This window comes from Plecotus auritus, assembly GCF_963455305.1.
Source record: "Plecotus auritus genome assembly, chromosome: 8".
Lineage (NCBI taxonomy): Eukaryota > Metazoa > Chordata > Mammalia > Chiroptera > Vespertilionidae > Plecotus > Plecotus auritus.
Genome location: NC_137782.1, coordinates 108528609 through 108554185, shown reverse-complemented (window position 1 = coordinate 108554185; position 25577 = coordinate 108528609). Strand labels below are relative to the sequence as shown.

The following is a 25577-nucleotide window of genomic DNA, read 5'->3' as shown; positions in this document are numbered from 1 at the left end:
AAAAAAGTAAAAGAAGGACACATCCATTAAGTTCCCCAAATAGGTCGTTTACTAAAATAAGTTCTAAAAATTTGTGTTAGGGAAGTCACGAGGGAACCTAGGAAGGTGGTGAAAATATGCTATGACTGGATCTGGTCGGTGACATTACGAGTGTTAACTACATACAAACTAATCATGCTGTATGTTACAATTCAACTATTTTAAATGTTCAATAGACAGGATGGAAACGAAGTTGGAGTGTCACTCCTGAGCAAGAGCGTAGCTATATGATTTCTGACATAACATTACTGAGGTCCAGAGCCTACAGACAACTCCAGCTAAGCACTAAAAACTACAACTCCCAGCATACTTTGCTCCCGCGCCCTCTGGGCTGTTTAAACCCCGGACCGGAAACGGGGCTGCTGTATGGGCGGGGCACACACGTCAGCTCCAGCCTCTCGCCCGCCTACCTCTGCCGTCACTTCCTCCGGCGTCGCAGGCTGTATAGCGCAATCGCGCCTTAGTCAATCTAGAGGCGGAAGTGACGGCTGCTTCGTAGCCATTAGCAGCTGCTGCGAGGCTGAAGCCAGGGTGGACAGTTCTTCTGGAGCCGCTGGTCCGTCACTTCTCAGGTATCACCGAGAGCTCAGGTGAGACAGAAATGGTGTAAGAAAAACGGCCACCGCGGCCCAGTGCTAATGGACACACTGCCGCTCAACATCCTTCCAGGCGGAGAGGGGCGCGGCCCAGGGGCCGATGTCAGTGCTGTTGTGACAGTTTTGGAGCCTGCGCCTTGGGAGGCGTTGAAGGCGGGGGACACCTGAACTCTGCCCTCATCTGTTCCGGGGTGGCTCAGGGAGTGGCCGGATACTTTGGGGAAGATACCTTGGGAAGGTACTGTTCTCAGTTAAGGAGGAGGCCTCTTGGTTGTTTGGGAGGGTGCACGTAGGCGGATCACGGAAGTGGTAAGGTAATTTGAGAACAAGTCCTTTCCCACCGTTCCAGTTGAACTGAAAAATGGAAGAATCAACTGCTTGTGGTTTAAAGAATAGAGAGTTATCAGGATTGCTAAGCCATCTGACCTTACCCCTTTCAATGCGGTAAACACCATCACCTGCTCCTCCCCCTCCCCAGCAGCTCTTGTTAATCACTTCTGCTCCAAATTATCCCAGCATTAAATTCTGAATTGATCCTAAAAGGGGGAAGGGCACTTAATAAGAACAGAGCCACAGTTGTTTAATTACTATAGATAGGAGATTTTCTTACAGACTCTGGGAAACTATAGGATGTGTTGCAAGAAGAACAGGGCTGTAAAAAGAAATACATTTTAAAAACAGACCAAGGACAGGACACTCTTCGATTTGGTTGCTGTACCTGGACCCTGACCCCCTCCGGGAGTTCGCTTCAGGAAGGCTGACCATTCTCCAGTCCCAGGAATGGGCTGAACTATTTGTAACATAGCAGAAGACTAGCCGCCTTAGGCGGTTTGGCTGAGTGGATAAAGCGTTGGTCTGTGGATTGAAAGTTCCGGGTTCCATTCCGGTCAAAGGCACATACCTTGGTTGCAGGTTCCCCAGCCCTGGTTGGGGTTTGAGCAGGAGGCAACCAATGTGTCTCTCTCACATCCATGTTTCTCTCTGTCTCTCCCTCTCCCTTCCACACTCTCTAAAAAATCAATGGAAAAATATCCTCATGTGATGATTAACTAAAAATAAATAAATAAAGCTTTAAAAAATAAAATAAAGATTAGCCATCTTGTTATCAGACTTTGAGCTCCTGAAGGCCGGACTGCAGACAAGACCCTCCCTTTCCCTGTTACACTTGCAGCTCGCAGCTACACGTTATCTTTTTCCTCATCTATAATAATAAAAGTGTAGTATGCTAATTAGACCGGACAGCTGAACAACCTTCTGGACGTCATTCCGGATGAAGCCCTGGGGACTGAGGCAGAGGTGGTTAGGGGCAATCAAGCAGGCTGGCAAGCGGTTAGGGGCGATCAGGCAGGCAGGCAGGCAGGTGAATGGTTAGGAGCCAGCAGTCCTGGATTGCAAGGGGGATGTCTGACTACCAGTTTAGGCCTGATCCCGCAGGGTTGGGCCTAAACTAGCAGTCAGACATCCCCCGAGGGGTCCTGGATTGCGAGAGGGTGCAGGCTGGGCTGAGGGACCCTCCTGCATGCACAAATTTTGTGTACCGGGCCTCTAGTCCTAATATAATCAGTCCACTGGTGACGGGGGTCAGAGCAGAATTTCCAGGTGACTGACTGCTCTCCCCAAACTGCCGGCATTATTGGAATAAACGCTCATTTATGATTTACCCCTGTCTCTGCTTAATTTGGCTCAAGTAGTGACAGGCAGCCTCTGACCCATTGTGTCCGGTATCAATTCTATATGCCCCTGGTAACAGGTTCTGACAAGCAAGTCAGGGTTTAGTATTCAGTTTTCTGCCTCACCTAGCCCCTATGAAGTCACATTCTCACTGACATTTTTCTTGGAAGGTGGGGAATATAAAATTCTTTTATTACATATAAAATACAGCTCCTTTAAAATTTTATAGCACTTGAGGAACTAACAGTTCATTCAAAGTTAATTTTTTTTCCATTGATTTTTAGAGAGAGGGAAAGAGAGAGGGAAACATTGATGTGAGAAAGACATCGATTGGTTGCCTCCTGCACGTGCCCCTGACCAGGGCCCAGGCCCGGGAGGAGCCTGCAACCAAAATGAACCCAGGACCCTTCGGTCTACAGGCCAGTGCTCTATCCACAGCGCCACACCGGGGCCAAAGTTAAATATTTTTTGAGCACCTATTGTGCCCCTGATAGTGCTAGCTCTAGAAATACAAAGATGAACTGAAATGTGCATTTCAACTGCTTTTTCTTTGGAGAAGAAGGAATCAAAAGTGAAGTTTGCAGGAAGACTGTTTATCTTCAGTTCCACAGAAGCTGGTGGATGAGATCACAGTATATTCAGATATTTTTGTTAATCCTCACCTGAAGATACTTTTTCCAGTGAATTTTTGAGAGAGCAGAAGGGAGGGGAGAGGGAGGAAAGAGAAACATCGATTGCTTGCCTCCTGAACAGGGATCAAACCTGAACACTAGTCCCCTTTACCAGGAATCAAACCCAAGACCCTTCAGTGCACGGGCTGAAGCTCTAACTACTTAGAAACACCAGCCAGGGCTCCTTCAGATTTTTAAAAGTGCTTCGTTAGTATTTGCAGACATATGTAAGTAGTTGAGATGCAACAGCCTCCTGCTTTGATAGACAATTTATAAATTGTATTTCTGTAGTAATCCAGGTGTACACATAAAAATCTCCATCTGATTGTTGCTGGTGGAAAAGAATACATTTCTTTTTTAAAATTTATCTTTTTTTTTTTTTTTTTTTAGAAAGACAGAATCATTGATTTGTTGTTCAACTTATTTATGCGTTCGCTGGTTACTTCTTGTATGTGCCCTGACCAGGAGTTTGAACCTGCAACCTTGTCGTATGGGGATGATACTTGAACCAATTGAGCTGTCGGGCCAGGGCAGGACTACATTTCTTTAAAACCAATGTAATTGAGATCTTCCTTTGTAATCTGAATTGGAATATGTTTGCAAACTCCTATCTTACATAGAAGAGTGATGGAAAAGTCAAAAATAGACTATTACATTGTTTTACATCAAAGCTAAGAACACTGAGTGTCAATAAATCAATACCAATATCAATCTTGTGGCCTCATAGATTTTGTTAGGTAATGGGAGAAAAGGAATGGAAACCTAAGCTTAGGGAACACCAGGCATCATTCTTTACATAAATTGTAATTGCCTTTCTTAGGAGTTAAAGAAATGAAAATCATTTAGGCAGAGACCATGAAAATGTGTCTTTTGCTCAACTCTGCTCTGTGTTGAAGCGAAGTTTGGTATCTACGTGTATGTGTACAACCTTACAACAGTTTAGTCATTTGTATTTTGCTTCTCTTTGTTTGGTAAAGAATAATGATTGTCAGTATATATCACTAGCTATAGCTCCAACTACTGTAACTCCCACCTACTCATTTTTCTCTGGTCTGTGGTGATGTGCTTAAAGACTTATCTTACTTTCATATAATAAAACAAAAACTAAATCAGGAGCACCTAAACTTTGCTCTAAATCGTTTTTGAGTGCTGTGACTATAATCTATTGAAAAGCCTAACTTCCTGAAGTGCTTGATTATCAGCAGAACACTTTGTGAACTACAAATTATGCACTTGCTGGAATTTTTTTAAAATAAGAAAGAAAACTTTACTTATTTGCACTTTTATTTCTAACTTTGTAAACCTTCTCCCCAGTAGCAAGCTGAACTGTAAAGAATGGAAGCTCATACATCTGTCGACATGTTTTCAAAAGTCCTGGAAAATCAGTTGCTTCAGACCACTAAACTAGTGGAAGAACGTTTGGATGCTGAAATTCAGAAAATGGACCAGATGGACGAGGATGAACTGGAACTCCTCAAAGAAAAGAGACTTAAGGCCCTAAGGAAAACTCAGCAGCAGAAACAAGTAACCTCCCTGCCCTGCTTTCTGAAATTACTTAAAAGTGTGCGCCTAGCAAATGTACATATGTGCCCGTAGTTACATTACAGGTCCTCATTTTTAAGGTGTTTTTCTTTCTTTCTTTCTTTTTTAACCTCAAATTACCTATCACTATTAAAAATTTGGCTAGATAAAAATTAGCTTTAAAGACACATTCAAAATTAGCCTGCTCAATGTATTAGTCTAGAGCAGTGGTCGGCAAACTGCAGCTTGCGAGCCGCGGTTTGCCGCTCTGTTGAACTAATGAGTTTGCCAACCACTGGTCTACAGTCAAGTAAAAGAAACACGCGCCCAGGATCGTTTTCTGAGCTCGGATGTGTATGGTTGCAGTGCACCAGGAAGAGCACTGTCGGCAGCAGGAGGCAGTGGTTCCCTTTCAGGTGGTGAAGCCAACCTGTCATAAGTTAGCCGTGCTCAAAGCAAACGAGATGAGCGTGAAACACACTACTCATTGCTAATGCTCAACTAGAAAAACGTCGTCATACGAGGGTGTTTTGGCAGAACTCTGTATCTACCTGGTTTGTAGTGAGGAACATATTCAATGTCTTAAAAGAAGTTGTCCAGCAGTTCTAAAAACAATAGGCTGAGTATTTATAATAAAAAACCAATTAAAGCAGGCAGCTTTTAGACTTTTTTTATTAATATACAAATCAATTTAAAATGAATTTGTCAAAAAAATAAAAAATAAAATGAATTTGTCATGGAGTAACTCAGAGGATCTTATTTTAGACCTTTTACTGCATTTTTTGTTTGTTTGTTTTAATTTTAGAGAGGAAGGGAGGGAGAGAGATAGAAACATCAGTGATGAGAGAGAATCATTGATCAGCTGCATCCTGCATGCCCCCTACTGGGGATCAAGCCATAACCCAGGCATGTGCCCTGACCAGGAGGAATTGAATCGTGACCTCCTGGTTCATAAGTCAACACTCAACCACTGAGCCGTGCCGGCTGGGCTTTACTGTATTTTAATAGATCTTTTTTTTTTTTAATATATTTTATTGATTTTTTACAGAGAGGAAGGAAGAGGGATAAAGAGTTAGAAACATCGATGAGAGAGAAACATCGATCACCTGCCTCCTGCACACCCCCTACTGGGGATGTGCCCGCAACCAAAGTACATTCCCTTGACCAGAATCAAACCTGGGACCCTTTAGTCCACAGGCCGACATTCTATCCACTGAGCCAAACTGGTCAGGGCTTAATAGATCTTTTTGTTGTTGTTGTTAACATATTTTCTGAGGAAATAGGCAAGAAGCCTTAATGGTTTTTATAGCCATTCTTTTTGAAAGAGGAGTGTATATTGTATAGTAATTTTGATTTTTCTGATCCATGAAGGTATTGGGGAAACCAATGTACACAGTGGCATAAGTACTTAATAGACCTGTGTTAATCAGTATTCCTTAGTCAGCCAAGCACCCCCCTACTGTGGCAGCTAGGGACGTAGGACGTAGGTAGAGAGGAGAAGGACAAGGTAAGACATAGGATGAGCCCACCAAAAATTTTGTTCATTATTTTCTATTTTAATAAACAAAAATACTGTTTTAAGTGCACAGGTCATTGGCAAGTAAAGAAAGGAATCATGAAATGTCACATATCATTTTAAGGAATTGTATTTGAGAGGTGAAACTGTTTTTAGGAGCTTTACCAAAGAAATGTCACATAAGGAAAAGGTATCTGGGCCTTCTGTGAGTGTTGGCTCAATGGAAGCCAATGTGAAATGGATACTGCATCTGGGCTGCAGTAGCTTAAGTGCAGAGGAGGGAAGGAGATGGCGTTCCTGCCTCTTGCTAGTTGGACCTTCTGGAGGCTGCATTCAGACCTCTGCCATGTTTTAAAAGAGCATGGAGGAATTAGACTGTGTTCAGAGGACAACCAGAAGAGGAAGTCTGGATACTGTTTCATGTGAGAAACAGTCAAAAGGAAATGGAGATTTCAGTGGAGAGAAGGGAGGACATGGGTGAGATGTGCTATTTGAAGGGCTAAAGAAAAGATTAGAACTTTTCTCTCTAATCTTAGGTTCAAGCTGGGATCCATGGACTGAAGTTAGAGATACACAGTACTTCAGTGTGAGAAGACCTTTCTAAAAATTAGTTCTAGTACACATATAAATGCTTCTTAGGCACATGTGTCAGGCACTGTTTTACTTATCTTCACGTTGAGTGTCTTATTTTCACAACTACTCAGTAAGGTAAATGCTCCATGACCTCCACTTCACACATGAGGAAATTGGGGCTCAGAAATGTTATTAGAATTCATAGCCTGATAAGCAGTAGAACCGTTATTCAAGCGCAGGCTTGCCTGCGAGCCCAGTTCCCCTTTTATTTAAACTAACTGCCTGAACAGGAAACAGGCTGCCCATTGTGGGGAGCAGCTTCTTGTCATAGGAAAGGTCAGAGGCTGGAAGGTCTGCCAGGCATGCTGATAAGGGTTGACATCTTGGTTTGGGAAGTTGGATTACGTGACTTGTGAGATCTTTGTTGTTTCTGGACACTGTGAGTAGACAATTCTTTCTTCTATGATACTGCCCATTGACCACCAGTATAGGGAGTTCCTGCCTCTCCCTGCTGGTCATCGAGAGTAAGCAGGGCCCCCGAGCTTCAGAGCTGCAGTAACCGCACACCCCCCCTCTTTTTTCCCCTGTCCCAAAAGACTGGCTTTATCTCATGAGTATTATTTATGATAGCTTTTTAGTAATTTGAATCAAATGCTTGTAGTTTGAGTACAGAGAAATTAAATAGATTATGCATTCTAAGTCTCATGAGTATAAATTTTTATTTTTAAAGTTCTAATAAAACATGTATTCTAAGTTACCAAGACAGGTAATTGTCATAAATATGAACCGTGCTGTGGAGATAGTACCCACACTACTTTTGCGTGGACACTAGAAACATAGGAAAGTAAGTCACTGAAAGGAATTCCTTTCTTTACAGGGTAAAATCAACTACATTACAAAGTACAGGGTGGGGTAAAAATAGTTTATAGTTCCTATGTAAAATAATATACTAATTAAATAATTCAAGAATAAACTGTTTGACACATTCACAAGTGTAAACTATTGCCTCATCTGTATTGTGCTGATTTGTACACACACTGTAAACTGGTACTAAAAGACATAATTTCAAATGTGTAATATTTCCCTTTTCTTCAAATCAGGAATGGCTTTCAAAAGGACATGGGGAATACAGAGAAATCCCTAGTGAGAGAGACTTTTTTCAAGAAGTCAAGGAGAGTAAAAATGTGGTTTGCCATTTCTACAGAGACTCCACATTCAGGTAACATTGTCTCTTTCAGTGACTTATTTTAAACATGGAGAGATGTTTGAATAGAAATATACTGACAGAGAAATTAAGAACAATAAAAGGAACTACTTTCTAAGTTGTTTCTTTGTACTAGAAGTCTGTACATTAAAGTTAAGCAATTGTTATTTTAAAGATTAATTTAAAAACCAGTTACATATACAAGTATAAGTGAACATTATTGAAAGTCAAGAATATTTCTATATTAATGGCTATTTTCTGAATTATATATTTACTAACTTTAAAAACACCTTAGAAATGTACACTTAAATTTTTTATCAGTGCAACAAGAATTTTTCTACTTTTTTATTTTTCTTTTTATTGAATTTATTGGAGTGACACTGATTAACAAAATTATACAGGTTTCAGGTGCACAATTCTACAACATGTAGTCTGTACACTGTATTATGTTTACCATCCCAAATCAAGTCTCCATCCAGCACCATTTATCCCTCCTTTACCCTCCCCTACCTCCTTCCACCTCCCTGCACCCATTCCTCCTACCCCCACCCCACCCCCCAGCAGTCATTACACTGTTATTCCTGTCCATGAGTTTTTTTTCTCTTTTTTTTTTCTTTTTGGCTCAATATCTCCATCCCACCCCATCCAGTCCCCTCTCTCTCCCTCTACGCCCCCCAGCTGTCAGCCTACTCTCTTTGTCTGTGAGTCTGTCACTATTTTGCTTGTTAGTTCATTTTGTTCATTAGATTCCACATATATGAGTAAAATCATATGGCATTTGTCTTTCTCTAACTCGCTTATTTCACTTAGCATAATGCTCTCCAGGTCCATCCATTTTGTTGCAAAGGGTAAGATTTCCTTTGAGTAATTTCTATGTACTCAAACTACATAAAAATGGCCTAGTACCGTGCTCGGCAAACTGCGGCTTGCGAGCCACATGCGGCTCTTTGGCCCCTTGAGTGTGGCTCTTCCACAAAATACCACGGCCTGGGCGAGTCTATTTTGAAGAAGTGGTGTTAGAAGAATTTGGCTCTCTTGCCCTGACCATTTTGGCTCAGTGGATAGAGCATTGGCCTGCAGACTCAGAGGTCCCAGGTTCGATTCCGGTCAAGGGCATGTACCTTGGTTGCGGGCACATCCCCGGTGGGGAGTGTGGTGTGCAGGAGGCAGCTGATTGATGTTTCTCTCTCATCGATGTTTCTAACTCTCTCTCCCTCTCCCTTTCTCTCTGTAAAAAAATCAATAAAATACATTTTTTTTAAAATTTTGACTCTCAAAAGAAATTTCAATCGTTGTACTGTTGATATTTGGCTCTGTTGACTAATGCGTTTGCCGACCATTGGCCTAGTAGTATTCCATTGTATAAAGGTACCTACAGCTTTTTTATCCACTCATCTATTGATGGACACTTGGGCTGCTTCTATGTCTTGGCTATTGTAAATAATGCTACAGTGTGAACATATGGGTGCACATATTCTTTTCGAATTAGTGTTTTGGGTTCCTTCAGATAAATTCCCAGAAATGGAATCATAGGTCATAAGGCACTCCTTTTTTTTTTTTAAGGTAACTCCATACTGCTTTCCACAGTGGCTGCACCAATCTGCATTCTAACCAACTGTGCACAAATAAGGTTCCCTTTTCTCTACATCCTCCCCAACACGTGTTGTTTTATTGATGATAGCCATTCTAACAAGTGTGAGGGGACATCTCATTGTGGTTTTAGTTTACATTTCTCTCATGATTTGTGACATTAGCATCTTTTTATATGTCTATTGGCCATCTATATGTCCTCTTTAGAGAAGTGTCCATTTAGGTTCTTTGCTCATTTTTAAATTGGATTGTTTGAGACAGAAACCAAGATGGCAGCATAGGTAAACACCTGAACTTGCTGCCTCACACAACCACTTCAAAACTACAACTAAAAGACAAAATGGACATCATCCAGAATCACAGGAAGGCTGGCTGAGTGGAAATTCTACAACTAGAAGGAAAGAAAAAAGCACACTGAGACTCAGAGGAGCTGCGGAAGTAAAGTGCAGAGGCGCACGCGCGCAGGGCTGGCAACTGAGTACATGGCTGGCTTTTTCAATCATCAGGGAGACACAAGCTCCCGACTGCTCTGAACTCCAGTTCCGGGCAAGACTCTGGGGACCCAGACTCATATGGGGAGAAACTGGACTATCTGGCAGCAGGCAGAAATCAAGGGCAGCTTTCTCTCAGAGGTGCTTGCAGTGATTACCAAGGGACACTGAGACCCGGGGGCCTCTTAGGGCATAGCTAACAGGAAGCCATTGCTGTTTGCTCTACCCTGAGACCCTGCCCCATGAAGCCATTGCTGTTTGCTCCACCCTGAGACTCTGCCCCATCCAAGCTGTGCGCCGAGGCTTTTGCATATAAATGGCCTGGTCCTTTGAAATCTAAACTTACCTAACAAACTGCAGCTGAGTCAGAGAGACCCAGAATGTCCAAAAGAAGGCCCAAGGCCCCACAGCAGCTTGCATTGCTTCACAGCTGGGCCTCATTTGGGCACCTCCAAAACCCAAACAAAGAAGAGGAATCTGCAGATCTCTCCATAGCTCCTGCTGGGTGGCCTCAGGCAGAGGCTAAATTTGCACCTCCTTGGAGATCCAAGAGCCAGTATACCCAGTAGTCAGAATGGGACCATCAAGATTACAACTCCTCAGATCCATAAGGGATACACTTAGGGGGCGGACATAGTGAGCACCAAAGTCCCACTGAAGCAAGTGTTACCTCATAAGGGTGTCTCCAGCACAGAAGTTCTACCATCGTAGACACAGCTGATCCTCACAGCCAGTTGGCCTGGAGGTCAATTCCTCCCAACAATCAAGGCTTAACTACAACAAGACTGTGAACACAGCCCACAAAGGGGTGCACCAGGAGTATCCACCTCAGGTAACTGGGGAGGCTGAGCCACTGGGCCCTATAGGACACCTAGCTCACAAAGCCACTCTTATCAACTCGGAAGCAGTCAAAATGTGGAGACAAAGAAACAGGTCACAAATGACAGAAATGGAGGAAAGCAAACGACTGGATATAGAGTTCAAAACCATGGTTATAAGGTTTTTCAGAAATTTTCTAGAAAAGGCCGATAAATGTAGTGAGACCCTTGAGGATATGAAAAGGAACCAACTAGAAAATAAGCATACACTGACTGAAATAAAAAATAATATACAGAGATTCAATAGCAGACTAGAGGATCGCAAGAATCAAGTCAAAGGTTTGAAATACAAAGGCAAAAAATACTCAACCGGAAAAGAAAAAGGAATCCAAAAATATGAAGATAGTGTAAGGAGCCTCTGGGACAACTTCAAGCGTACCAACATCAGAATCATGGGGATGCCAGAAAAAGAGAGAGAGCAAGATACTGAAAACCTATTTGAAGAAATGACAGAAAACTTCCCCCACCTGGTGAAAGAAATAGACTTACAAGGCCAGGAAGCACACAGAACCCCAAACAAAAGGAATCCAAAGAGGACCACACCAAGACACATAATTAAAATGCCAAGAGCAAAAGACAGAGAATCTTAAAAGCAGCAAGAGAAAAACAGTTAGTTACCTACAAGGGAGCACCCAAACTGTCAGCTGATTTCTCAACAGAAACTATGCAGTCCAGACGGGAGTGGCAAGAAATATTCAAAGTGATGAATAGCAAGAACCTACAACCAAGATTACTCTACCCGGCAAAGCTATCATTCAGAATGGAAGGTCAGATAAAGAGCTTCACAGATAAGAAAAAGCTAAAGGAGTTCATCACCACCAAACCAGTATTATATGGAATGCTGAAAGGTATTCTTTAAGAAGAGGAAGAAGAAAAAGGTAAAGATAAAAATTATGAACAACAAGTACGTATCTATCAACAAGTGAATCTAAAAATGAAGTGAATAAAAAATTTGATGAACAGAATAATCTGGTGAATATAATAGAATCAGGGGCATAGAAAGGGAGTGGACTGACAATCCTTGGGGGGAAAAGGGTGTGGGGGTGCGGGAAGAGACTGGACAAAAATCGTAATACACGTATGGATGAGGACAGTGGGGGTGAGGTAGTAAGGGCAGAGGGTGGGGTGGGAACCAGATGGAGGGGAGCTATGGGGGGAAAAAAGAGGAACAACTCTAATAATCTGAACAATAAAGATTTAATAAAATTTTTTTAAAAATTGGATTGTTTGGGGCAGTGGTTGGCAAACTACGGCTCTCTTGACTAATGAGTTTGCCAACCACTGGTTTGGGGTTTTTTTGGTGTTGAGTTTTATGAGTTCTTTATAAATTTTGGATAATACCCCCTTATCAGATATGTCTTTGGCAAATATCTTCTCCCATTCATTGGGTTGTCTTCATTTTGTTGATGGTCTCCTTTGCTGTGCAAAAATGTTTTAGTTTGGTTTTGATTCTAACATTTAAGTCTTTAATCCATTTTGAGCTTACTCTTGTTTATGATGTAAGAAGGTGGTCTAGTTTCATTTTTTTGTACATATCTGGCCAATATTCCCAACACCATTTATTGAATAAACTACCTTTACCCCATTGTATGTTTTTGCCTCCTTTGTCAAATATTAATTGACTATAAAGACATGGATTTATTCCTGGGCGCTCTATTCTGTTCCATTGATCAATATATCTGTTTTTATGCCAGTATCATGCTGTTTTGATTACTGTGGCCTTGTAGTATAGTTTGATATCAGGTGGCGTGATTCCTCCAACTTTGTTCTTCTTTCCCAAGATCACTGTTGCTATTTGGAGCCTTTTTTGGGGTCCATGTAAATTTTTGGAATATTCTATTTCTTTGGTATCTTGATTAGAATTGGTGTTGCATCTATATTGCTTTGGGTACAATGGACATTTTAATTATGTTAATTCTTCCTATCTTGAACATGGTATATATTTCTACTTACTTGTCTCTTCAGTTTCTTCGGTGTCTTACAATTTTCTGAGTATAGGTCTTTTACATCCTTTATTAAATGTAATCAGGTCTATCCCTGACCGGTTTGGCTCAGTGGATAGAGCGTTGGTCTGCGGACTCAAGGGTCCCGGGTTCGATTCCGGTCAGGGGCATGTACCTTGGTTGCGGGCACATCCCCAGTGGGAGGTGTGCAGGAGGCAGCTGATCGATGTTTCTCTCTCATTGATGTTTCTGGCTCTCTATCCTTCTCCTTTCCTCTCTGTGAAAAAATCAATAAAATATATTTAAAAAATAAAATAAATAAATGTAATCAGGTCTAGTAGTTTTTTGGTGGAATCTTTAGGGTTTTTTATATACAGTATCATGTCACTTGCAAATAATGACAGTTTTACTTTTGCCTTTCCAATTATTGATGCCTTCTATTTATTCTTCTTATCTGATTGCTGAGGCTAGGACTTCCAATACTATGTTGAGTAAGAGTGGTGAAAGCAGACATCCCTGTTTAGTTCCTCATCTTAAAGGAAATGCTTTTAGTTTTTGCCCATTGAGTATGATGTTGGATGTGGGTTTTTCATATATGGCCTTAATTATGTTGAAGTATGTTCCCTCTCTATTTTGCTGAGCTCTTTTGATTTGTTTTTATTATAAATTGGTGCTGAATTTTATCAAATGCTTTTTCTGCACCTTTTGATATGATCATGTGGTTTTATTCTTCATTTTGTTTATATGGTATATCACATTAATTTGTTTGTGTATATTGTACCAACCTTGCATCCTGGAATAAACCTCACTTGACCATAGTGTATAATCTTTTACACTGTATTGCTGGATCCAGTTTGCTTTAATGTTCATGAGGGATATTAGCTTATAATTTCTTTCTTTGTAGTGTCTTTATCGGGTTTTGTAAAATGAGCTTGGGAGTCTCCCGTCCTCTTGATTTCTTTGGAATAGTTTGGGAAATATAGGTGTTCTTTGAATGTTTGGTAAAGTTCATCTGTGAAGCCAGCTTGGTCTAGGACTCTCGTTTGTTAAGTATTTTTGTTTTGTTTTGTTTTGTTTTTGTTAATCCTCACTCCAGGATATTTTTTTTTCATTGATTTTTAGAGAGAGTGGTAGGGAGGGGGAGAGATAGAGAGAGAGAAACACCAGTGTGAGAGAGACACATCAATTAGTTGCCTCCTGCACATGCCCCAACAAGGGGCCAGGGATCAAGCCTGCAGCCATGATGCATGCCCTTGACCGAAATCAAACCTGAGATCCTTCAGTCTTTGGGCCAATGCTCTAAGCACTGAGTCAAACTGGCTAGGGCTTTTGTGTGTTTTTTGATTGCTGCTTCAGTTTTACTAGTTGTAATCTGTTTATTCAGATGCTCTTGATTCTTCCTGATTCAGTTTTGGAAGACTGTATGTTTCTAGGAATTTATCCATTTTATCCAGATTGCCCAACTTTTTGGCATATAGTTGTTCATAATATTTTCTTACAATTCTTTGTATTTCTTTGGTGTACATTGTTACTTTTCCTCTTTCGTTTCTGATTTTATTTATTTGGGTCCTCTCTTTTTCTGGATGAGTCTGATTAAAGGTTTGTCAATCTTATTTATCTTTTCAAAGAACCAGCCCTTTTATTGATCTTATTATTTTTTTAGACTCTATTTCAATTATTTCCCCTTATTGTCTTTATTACTACCCTTCATGCTACTCACTTTGGGCTTTCTTTGTTGTTGTTGTTGTTCTTTTTCTAGTTCTTGAAAGTGTAAAGTTAGATTATTTATTGAAGATTTTTCTTGTTTCTTGAGATAGACCTGTCTTAGGTTCACCACCCAACAAGCAGGCTATTAATTAACATCTTTCATAGATTGATTGCCTGAGACTTGTTGACTAAAAATATAAAAATGAAGAAAATATTGAAATGGTGAAATATCTTCTAAGGCAGGTGTGGGGAACATCTGTCCCTCAGGCCATATAAGGCCTAAGAAATCATTTGGTCTGGCCCTGCCAAGGCATTTAGGGGTGAGTTAATTAAATGTTTGACTAAATATAGCAGGCTAATTTTTAAATTGGTAATTTTGTATGCCCTGTGAGTAATGTTATAAATATCCAAATGGCCCATGGCAGATAAAGGGTTCCCCACCCCTGCACTAAGGGGAAATAAGGTAAAGGGTATCAAGGAAACCCTCTGCCATTGTGGTACACTGTCATCTCCCATTGGCATTCACCTTTCTTAAATTGCCAACCTCTGGTGTTGATGACGAGTGCTATATTGATATCATATCAGTCTGTACGATTGATGCCATATGCTTGCTTGTTTGTGAGATGTTTTCACCTCTAGCTTGTTTTGTGAAGGCAGAGAGTTTGCCTGTATGTGGACCACTGTGTTTTGGATTCCTAGCCCTAGAGCAGCAATGGCTGACACATAACAGATGCTTAGTAAATATATTTGATGGATATATACATAGTGCAGCACCAGGAGTACTAATCTTAAAAGTGAAAAATCAAAATTTGAATCATTCGTGTATGTATATATATCAAAGTTCCTAGCACATAATAGGCTGTACACTTTCATGTGTAAAATCCTGGAACATTCACAGTGACCCTTTGAGGTAAGTAGGTACATGCTTCATGTGTGGAGAGACTAAGTGGCTCACCTTATGTCATTCAGTTACTAAATGATAAGAGGTTTTAAGCCTTATGCTATTTTTTAACTACACCAGGACTGCAGCTTCTGTATTTTTTTAAAAATGGATTAATTGACAAATGATACATAGTCTTATTTAAAATTGAGCCCTGGCCAGTGTGGCTCAATTGGTTGAGCATTGTCCCATGAATCAAGAGGTCACCAGTTTGATTCCCAGTCAGGGCACATACTGGGTTGCAGGCTTGATCCCCGTCAGGGTGCATGCAGGAGGCAACCAATTGATGTTTCTCTCTTACTTCCTCTCCTTCTCTCAAGTCAATAAAAATGAAATTGTTTTAATAATTTCCAGCTGCTCCGGGGATGGTGTCTTTAAGCATTCAGAGTGGTCCAGTGTTTTTGACATACCAACTGGGCTCTAACAATACAACCTCTAACAAAACATAGGCTGCCCCGAACTCCTGCTAATGGAATTGTTCCCCTTTATACCCAGAAGGTTGGGAAAGCACCAAAATCTGCATGTGGCCTGTGGCGAGGCCTACTTGGTGGAGTTTGCACTGTGAGACCTGAAGTTCTAGGGAGGTTGTCTAACAGGGCTTGTGGTGGATCCACGTGTGCTAAATGTGTCCGTGACAGGATCAAACATGCTTTCCTTTTTGAGGAGCAAGAAATTGTTGTGAACGTGTTGAAGGCACAAGCGCCGAGTCAAAAAGCTAAACAAGAAAAATGAAGCTTTTTTGAGTAATAAAAATAATTAAAAGGCAACAAATAAAATATGTTCCTTATTACTCAAATAAAACCATGGAGTTGATTTATATACAAATGTTCAAGAACATATTTCTCACATAATGGGTTTATTTATCCTTTATTTTGAGCTTTATTCAAAAACCATTTAATAATTACTTCTTGCCCTAGCCGCTTTGGTTCAGTGGATAGAGCATCGGCCTGTGGCCTGAAGGGTCCCAAGTTCAATTCCAGTCAAGGGCACATGCGAGGATTGCGAGGAGGCATGCAGGAGGCAGCTGATCAATAATTCTCATCATTGATGTTTCTATCTCTCTCTCCCTTTCCCTTCCTCTCTAAAATCAATAAAAAGATGTTTAAAAACAATAATAATTAGTTCTCTCCTACCATTTTCACTAAAATCTCATTGCTGCACTTCAGGGTGATATATGAAAAGATACATTCAGAGGAAAAGTGATGAGATATTAAATATATCAGAAATTGCCTAAGCCCAAACCTAATACAAGAAAAGCTACAACCAACGAGTGCCCGAAAGCCTAGTAAAAACAACTCTTTAAAAAGAAAACCCTCGCTCGTTTGGCTCAGTGGATAGAGCGTCAGCCTATGGACTGAAGGGTCCTGGGTTCGATTCCAGTTAAGAGCATATGCCCAGGGTGCGGGCTTGAACCCCAGTAGGGGGCGTGCAGGAGGCAGCCAATCGATTCTTTCTCATCATTGATATTTCTCTCTCCCTCTCCCTCTCTGAAATCAATAAAAATATATCTTAAAAAAAAAAAAACACACACACCTCTGAAGCATCTAGGCATCCAAAGCAGTGGTTCTCATCTGTATTGGGCATGAGCATCACCTGCATGTTTCCCAGCCACACTCCCAGGGAATTTTGATTAAAAGTTCGATGTAAAGAATACCAATGGTGAAAAGCTACTGTTCAAAAAGAATGTTACAGCCAAAACCAGTTTGGCTCAGTGGATAGAGCGTCAGCCTGCGGACTGAAAGGTCCCAGGTTCAATTCCGGTCAAGGGCATGTAACTTGGTTGCGGGCACATCCCCAGTAGGAGTGTGCAAGAGGCAGCTGATCGATGTTTCTCTCTCATCGATGTTTCTGACTATCTATCCCTCTTCCTTCCTCTCTGTAAAAAAATCAATAAAATATATTTTTAAAAAAATATTACAGCCAAAACCGGTTTGGCTCAGTGGGTAGAGCGTCGGCCTGCGGACTGAAGGGTCCCGGGTTCGATTCCGGTCAAGGGCATGTACCTTGGTTGTGGGCACATCCCCAGTGGGAGGTGTGCAGGAGGCAGCTGATGGATGTTTCTCTCTCATCGATGTTTCTAGCTCTCTATCCCTCTCCCTTCCTCTCTGTAAAACAATCAATAAAATATATTTAAATTAAAAAAAAAAGAGTATTACAATAGTCTGTTTCAGAAACACTAGAGCAGTGGTCGGTCGCGAGCCACATGCGGCTCTTTGGCCCCTTGAGTTTTTAGCAAAGGCCAGCTTAGGAGTACCCTAATTAAGTTAATAACAATGTACCTACCTATATAGTTTTAAGTTCAAAAAATTTGGCTCTCAAAAGAAATTTTAGTTGTTGTACTGTTGATATTTGGCTCTGTTGACTAATGAGTTTGACGACCACTGCCCTAGAGGATTGACCAGTTTAAATACATTCTACTTTAAAGAAAATGTCACTTTTATTCTCTTTAGTAGAAGATGGCTTAATGAAAGTTACTTCTGGTATTTTCATTTTCTAAAACCATAATGACCATATTTACAGCCCTTACCTTTGATATGCTTCTCGCTGTCAGAGTTGCACAGCTAGAAGTGTTCCTTCTCAGTGGCACCAATCAGTCTTTCCTGATGAGTTGCACATATGGCACCAGATGCACATTTCTAATTCTTCAACCTTCCTGTATAAGATACCAGGAATCATGCATAAAAGAAATTACAATTTTTGTTGTTATCACGAACATGACAACTTTGTGAAGCACTTACAATTTAAGGCATATATTGAATGGTTTTTATAAATGTCATTAAAGCAAATCTGACTTCTTAGAATATACTACATTGTTTTTCTGCCTCGAATAATCAGGCAGCTACCTCTGTAATGAAAGTAAGGTCACCTGACACAAGCACCAGTTGGCTACCCAAGTATGAGACTCAAACAGATAAACTATAAAATTAGGTGTACCTTACTTAATGACATTTCTCTTTAAAAAGAACTCTGTTGTTTTGGGTTTTGATTTTCTATATTTGTTATTTACAGGTGTAAAATACTAGACAAACATTTAGCAATACTGTCCAAGAAACATCTGGAGACCAAATTTTTGAAGGTGAATGTGGAAAAAGCACCTTTCCTTTGTGAGAGACTGAAGATCAAAGTCATTCCCACACTAGCACTGGTGAAAGACGGGAAAACGCAAGATTACGTCGCTGGATTTACTGACCTGGGAAATACAGATGACTTCACCACGGAGACTTTAGAGTGGAGGCTTGGTTGCTCTGATATTATCAATTACAGGTAACTTTTAACAAAAGACTTATTTTAATTCACATTTTCAGTGATATTTTTAGAGAAGATTTTTTTATGTGAACGTTTATTTTATGGAACCAAGATCTTTTGGCTGACATGTAGAAAAACTTTCACAAAGGAAGAGCATATTTCTTAAAGTGTACGTTATTAACATGACCTCACAGCAAAAATCAGTTGTGGATAAAATTGAGTCTTGGAATGCACTTAGCTATAAAAGTTCTCAACCTAACAGATCCTATTGCATCTAATTCCATATAATCTGGAAACAAAATGACACCTGGAATGAACTTTTCCCTGATTTAAACCAGATTACTTAAATTGATAGTGATGTACTTTCAAACATTAGATTTTAATGTATATTCCGGTCTCAGAATCAGATAAAATATACAGAATCTCATTTCTGTGCTTAGCTTAAATTGCTTATTTGGGGAACAGTCTCACTTTGAAAACCATCTAAAATCCAACTTCCTTTTTTCATTCATTTCTTTGTCCATTTCTACAGACAAATAATTTATCAAATTCCACAAATTATAGCATATCATCTTGCCCTTTGTTCCTGTTCTTCTTTTTTTGTTAATCTTCACCAGAGGATATTTTTCCCATTGTTTTTCAGAGATAAAGTGTAAGGGAGGGAGAGAGGGAGAAAGAGAGAAGAGAGAAAGAGAGAAAGGGGATAGGGGTGGGGGGACATCGAGGTGATAGAGACACATCAACTGGTTGCCTCCCACATGCGTCCCAACCAGATGCAGAAAGCAAACCCACAACCCAAATATGTGCCCTTGACTAGGAATCAAACCTGTAACACTTCAGTGTGCAAGCCATTGTTCTAACCATCAAGCAACATCAGCCAGGGCTCCATGGATTTTTAGAAGGGAGGGAGAGAGAGGGGTAGGAGAAAGAGAGAGGGGGAAAAAGACACATCAATTGGTTGCCTCCTGCACATGCCCCCAACCAGGACCAGAATCAAACCTGCAACCCAGGTATGTGCCTCAAACCCATGACCCTATGGTGTGTGGGCTGATGCTCTAACAATTGAGCCACACCATCCAGGGCCTCTATGCCTGTGTTACTATTCTTTTATTATTATTATTTAATATGTTTTTATTAATTTCAGAGAGAGGAAGGGAGAGGGAGAGAGAGATAGAAACATCAGTGATGAGAGAGAATCATCGATTAGCTGCCTCCTGCACGCCCCCTACTGGGGGTTAAGCCTGCAAACCGGGCATGTGCCCTGACCAGGAATTGAACCATGACCTCCGGTTCATAGGTTGATGCTCAACCACTGAGCCAAACCAGCTACTAAAGCCTGTTCTTGATTTGCAAGAATAGTTGGCAAAACTGCAGTTGTCATTCCACAGTCATTGTGCCTTTCAATAAATAGAAGTCCTCTCACCTTTTCACTTCTCTACCCCTTTTTCTCTGAATCTTTTCTATACATGTCTAAATGATTCCTACATCGTAGAAGTTGATTTGGGAGTTTAGGTATTATTTTCTTAATACTAAATAAAACATTAATATTTTTTAAAATCACTTATTTTGAAATGATTTCAAACTTTAAACAATTTGGAAATAATACAAATAAATGATGCTCATATACCCTTCACTCATGTTCCCTATTTTAAACACTTTATATTTGCTTTATCTTAATTTTTTTTTCAGAATCATTTGAGTGGAAATTGTAGATGTATTATACCTTTACATACTTTTGTATATATTTTCTAGGAACAATGACATTTTCTTATGTAATCACAGTACAGTTATTAAAACAGGAACTTGAGGTAATTTATAGACCTTATTCAAATTCCAGTAATGCCCTACATATAAAAAAATGCACTGCTTTGAGTTAACGTGTTTTTAGTTTTCGTTAACATGTAACAACCTGTTACCCTTCATTTGTTTTTCAGTACTGTAATGTTTTGGAAGAGAACAAGCTAGTTATATTAGAGCCGTGGTCGGCAAACTGCGGCTTGCGAGCCACATGAGGCTCTTTGGCCCCTTGAGTGTGGCTCTTCCACAAAATACCATGGCCTGGGCAAGTCTATTTTGAAGAAGCGCCGTTAGAAGAAGTTTAAGTTTAAAAAATTTGGCTCTCAAAAGAAATTTCAATCGTTATACTGTTGATATTTGGCTCTGTTGACTAATGAGTTTGCCGACCACTGTATTAGAGCATCCCCCAACGGGGTTTGTCTAATGTTTCAAGTTTAGATTCAGATTATGCATTTTTTCACAGGTATATCATAGAAGTGATGTATTCTTCCTTCTTAGTGCAGCATATCAGGAGGCATGTGATGATTTGTCTCATTTCTGGTGAGGATAACTGAGCACTGGTTAACCAGTTGTCTACCAGGCCAAATGGTGATTTAAGGAAGAACTTTTCCATATCTCACATTAATTTTTACTTGTTTACTTATATTAGAATGGGCTGTAGATTATTTTATTCAATGGGTCATATTCTGTTGCTGTTATTATTTACTTTGAAGTTCAGATTGCCCCAGGTTAGACAAGTGAAAGCTTCTTTCATACTGGCTTCTATATCCTTTGGTCATGTCCCCATAGTGTTTGAGCACTTGCTTTCTGGTACAAATGTGATGTTTTAGGGGCACTCATGTTGTACTCTCCCTAGGATTGGCTATTTCTCCAAGGAGCCATGGTTCATTTCAGTGGCAAGTGATAATTTCTAAACCAAGATCTAGCCTTGGCCCAGTGGCTCAGTTGGCTAGAGCATCATCCCAAAGGTTGCAGGTTCAATTTCTGCTCAGAGTACATACCTAGGTTGTGGGTTCAATCTCAGGTTAGGGCACATACGGGAGGCAACCAGTTGATGTGTCTCTCTCACATCGATGTCTCTCCACCCCCCTTCCTCTCTCTAAAACAAATAAAAACATATCCTTGGGTAAGAATTATGCTAAGGGAAATAAGTCAGTTGGAGAAAGATAAATATCACATGACCTCTCTCATTTGTGGAATATAATGAACAACATAAACCAGTGAACGAAAATAGATCCAGAGACAGAAGCATCGAACAGACCGTCAAACCTCAGAGGGAAGGCAGGGGATTGGGGTGGGGGGTGGGGAGTAAGAGATCAACCAAAGGACTTGTATGCATACATATGAGCATGACCAATGGACACAGACAATAACGGGGGTAGGGGCTTGTGCTGGGGATTGGGAGCGGGCGGGGAGAGGTCAATGGGGGAAAAAAAGAGACATGTAAAAGTTTCAACAATAAAGAATTTTAAACAAGATCTAGGTACTAGGTAACTCCCAGATATTTTTGAAAAAAGAAATTGTCATATTTCATTTCTGAAGCATCATTCTCAAGCCTCATTGAAAAAGAGTTTCACACCAATTCCGGATAATGATAATAACTTCCATGAGTTTTGGTGATGTCTGTAGAAATCTAAACATTAAAGGTTGTTAAACAGAATCGAACCCGTCATAACAGGCTGTCAAAATACAGCACCATTTTTTTGTGTCCTTTTCACTGTGAAAAGGTTCAGCATATCCAAAACAGATGAGAAAAAACCTTTGGTTTTCTTCTTTGTTTTTCAGTCAGAAATTCTGTTGGCATCCTGTGAAATGTTAATGATAAAAGAGAAAATAAAACATTGATCTTAAACATTTAGTAGTACAAAGTAAGGTTTACCACTATTAACCACCGGTATGAATAAATATACCTCTTCCTTGACACTAGCTTTTTAAAGAAAAATTTACTCTATTTCATATGTTATAATGAGAGGAAAAAAAAATATTTTTCTGTACTAAATCATAAAGAATAAGTGCTTTTTATATTTGCTTTATTTTCAGTGGAAATTTAATGGAGCCACCATTTCAGAGCCAAAAGAAAATTGGAACAAACTTCACAAAGCTGGAAAAAAAAACTATCCGAGGAAAGAAATATGATTCGGACTCTGATGATGATTAGGGAGCAGTTATAATTCTTTGTAAATTGTCTTTTTATTTCTGCTTACTTTAGAATTAGATGTGTTTTCTAAGTTCTGTTGGTTTTGATACATTGGTCATCTAATGGTCATATTCTAGTTTTATACAGTTGCGTCACATTGAAAGACATCTTTAATATTTTCTGTGTGGAGCTCACGTTTAAACTGAGGGAAACTGCTGAGTTCCTAAATTATCTGGGTAGGATCTGAATTCTCTATTTTTGCAATTGCTTTTATCACAATATGATTTTCACGTCTTTATAACATTCACAGTTGTGTTTTTAATTCACTGGATTGGAAACAAGTTCAAGGAACTATTTCAGGACTAATTCACATGCATTATTTACTTTATACAACAGATCAAGTAACAGTTATTGGTGTAACAGACTGCACTTGTAAATGAATGATAAACACTTCACGTCTGGAATATGTTTGCATAACTATTAAAGAACTGCTTATTTATTCTGTGTGCTGCATGTTGATGTTGAATCAACTGATGGCAGAGGAGAACTTCTTCAGGTTGTGAGAATATTGCCATATTTCAAGGGTCCTGATTGCTTGTATTTTAAGGCATGCATTTAAAAAATCAGGACATACTTTTGGAATGGCAACACGAGGAGATCTACAGACTCAATGAAACAACCATAACTTATAAATATTATATTTTTTTTAAATTAAAGTCTCTGAAATTGTCATAAAAGCATAAAGCAAACAAAAATATTTATTCAAGAAATTCTTACTAACTCTTGGTAAAGAAAGGTGAGTCTCTGCTATTTGAGCCATGACCCCATACCCTTTCTTCCCCCTGGCTCCCAATCTCAGCCTACAGTTTCTCTCTAAGAGGAGCAGATTGCTCCATTTCTCTTCTACCCAAGCCCCCACTTGGAGCACAGATCAACCCTGGGAATGGCAGACCAAGCGAACTGTTTCCTAATCACTGTTGCCCCAGCTCACTCATAAACCCATTGAGATTAACAATTGGCTTAACTGGGACAGGAGTGATTAGGTTGGAGGTTTCATGCAAGAGAGGCAAGCAGACACCAGGGGCTACCACTCACTGCTCTACTTGTAAGACCACAGGTATCACTCCTAGAAAATTGGGCTACTCTCCCACCCCCAGATAAGGCGAAAGCACAGAGGCTTGACCCAGTAGGAGGAGCAAACTATAAAAACAGCTTTCATGGAGTGCATTCCCTAAAGGGACTATTTAAAGCAGAGTTAAAGAGAAGTTTAAGGATTCTACTATAGACAGGAGATTTGGAGGGGAAGTCCATGATAACAAGCAAAAGGTGAGAACTTTTAACAGAATTAAGGTGCAGCCAAAAGTAGCCCTAAGGTTGGAACAGACCTCAAAGACTACAAGTGCTTGAATTTAATTGGATCAAACTGTGCTGCAATATATACCCCAGGGCTTGTAAGAAACAATAGAATTGTCTGCTAGAATTAGTGGGTGTTAATAGAGTGTGGTAACAGTAGAAGCTGGCCAACTAAGACCCTCACAAGGAGATCAGGGACATGAACAATAGAGAGCCCTGCTGACACTCATTGGGGTTGGAGGGGAGTCGAGAGCTACAGCACATGCCCACCAGAAGCTTCACTTTGCAGGGTAAGTGGACTTCACTGAAGTAAGTCCACCTATGGCTCTAGACAAGTAAGCAAACAAGCCCTGGAGAGGGGATGAGCGCCCAGAGCTGCTATATTTAAGTGTCCAGTTCCCAACAAAAAATTACAAGTGTGCAAAGAAACAGGAAACTGACCGGACACAGAGGAAAAAGCAAAAGAAGCTCCCTTGAGTGGGCCCAGATGTTGGAAACACAAAAGCTTCAAGCAGCTGTTATAAATACATTTTTTTAAAAACTAGAACCATGCAGGAGGTATAGAAAGATAATATTCCATCAAATAGAGACTATTAATAAAGAAGAGATAAAAGTTATTTTAAAAGAGCCTTATCAAACTTTCTGGACTTGGAAAGTACAATACCTGTAATGAAAATTCATTAGAGGTACTTATCATATTGGAGCAGTAGAATCAGGAAAGGTGCAGATTAATACAGATACTGCCATCCAAAGAACAGGGGGGGGGAAATGTAAAACAGCTTCAGAGAAGTATGAAACATCAACGTGTGTAATGGGAGTACCAGAAGGAAAGTGAGCAGAAAAATTATTAGGAGAAATAATGCCTAAAAATCCCAAAGTTGATCAAAACATGAAACCAAGAAGATCAACAAATTCTTAAAGTGGAATGAGCCACACCCAGACATATCAGAATAAAAATGTTAAAAGACAGAAAAATCTTGAAAACAGCCGCTCATGTATAAGAAAACCCTACTAAGATTAAAGATTGATTTACAGACATAGTGGAGGCCTGAGGCAATGAAATGACATGCACAGTGCTGAAAGGAAAAAACAACCCAGAATCTTACATGTAGCAAAATTATCAGACATGAAGGCAAAATGAAGACCTTCTCAGGTATTAAGAATTCATTTTTAGGAAACCTACCTTACAAGAATGCTAAAGGAGGTTTTTCAAGTTGAAAGGAAGTGAGACCACGCAGTACAGTAGTAGTTCCCCCTTATTTTGGGGGGACATGTTCTAGAACCCCCAATGGATGCCTGAATCCTCAGATGGTACCAAATGGTTTGGTACTATGTGTATGTATGTATGTGATGTATGTGTGTGTCTATGTATACAGTAGGTCCTCTGGTTACGTCGGAGATCCATTCCTAAGGCGCAACATAACGCGATTTTTGCTGAAGTGGGAACCCACCTACATAAGCATCTATGTCACTCACATGGAGCACATACACAGCAGTAATGAAGTGAAACAGTAAAAAGAATTTAAATAGAGATAATTCCTGACCTGTGGTAAATAAATAATAAAAAAAACATAAAGCACATATGTACATACGTCGAAATGATGGAACTTTTTTTTTTTATAAATAAATGGGAGATGGCGACGTAACCACGAAACGACATACGTTGAGTCTGACGTAGCCTGAGGACTTGCCTGTATATGTTTT

The 25577-nt window shown here is 40.0% G+C and overlaps 2 protein-coding genes across 3 annotated transcripts in view; one reads left to right on the top strand and one right to left on the bottom strand.

The window, feature by feature from the left end:
• Positions 1-778, bottom strand: part of EIF5B (eukaryotic translation initiation factor 5B) — a 73732-nt gene extending 72954 nt beyond the window's left edge. The window contains exon 1 of the mRNA XM_080685743.1: positions 450-778. The gene's annotated coding sequence lies outside the window, so the exon portion shown is untranslated. The remainder of the gene's footprint in view (positions 1-449) is intronic.
• TXNDC9 (thioredoxin domain containing 9) lies at positions 484-24822 on the top strand. 2 transcript variants are annotated; one of them, XM_080685745.1, is made up of 5 exons: positions 484-629; positions 4295-4501; positions 7688-7806; positions 18350-18604; positions 22424-24822. In XM_080685745.1, exons 2-5 carry the CDS (start codon positions 4313-4315, stop codon positions 22539-22541), a joined length of 681 nt encoding a protein of 226 aa, XP_080541871.1. In that variant the 5' UTR covers positions 484-629; positions 4295-4312; the 3' UTR covers positions 22542-24822. The 2 variants fall into 2 exon arrangements, with proteins under 2 accessions (XP_080541871.1, XP_080541870.1); XM_080685744.1 differs by having other exon boundaries at positions 502-629; positions 4292-4501; positions 22424-23256.
• The last annotated feature ends 755 nt before the right edge of the window (positions 24823-25577 follow it).

Bases quoted from the DNA above. Each gene is read 5' to 3' on its own strand.
- TXNDC9 (XM_080685745.1), top strand. From the start codon at position 4,313: ATGGAAGCTCATACATCTGTCGACATGTTTTCAAAAGTCCTGGAAAAT. The intron at 4,502-7,687 runs GTAACCTCCCTG...TCTTCAAATCAG, and splicing joins AAACTCAGCAGCAGAAACAA to GAATGGCTTTCAAAAGGACA. The intron at 7,807-18,349 runs GTAACATTGTCT...TGTTATTTACAG, and splicing joins TACAGAGACTCCACATTCAG to GTGTAAAATACTAGACAAAC.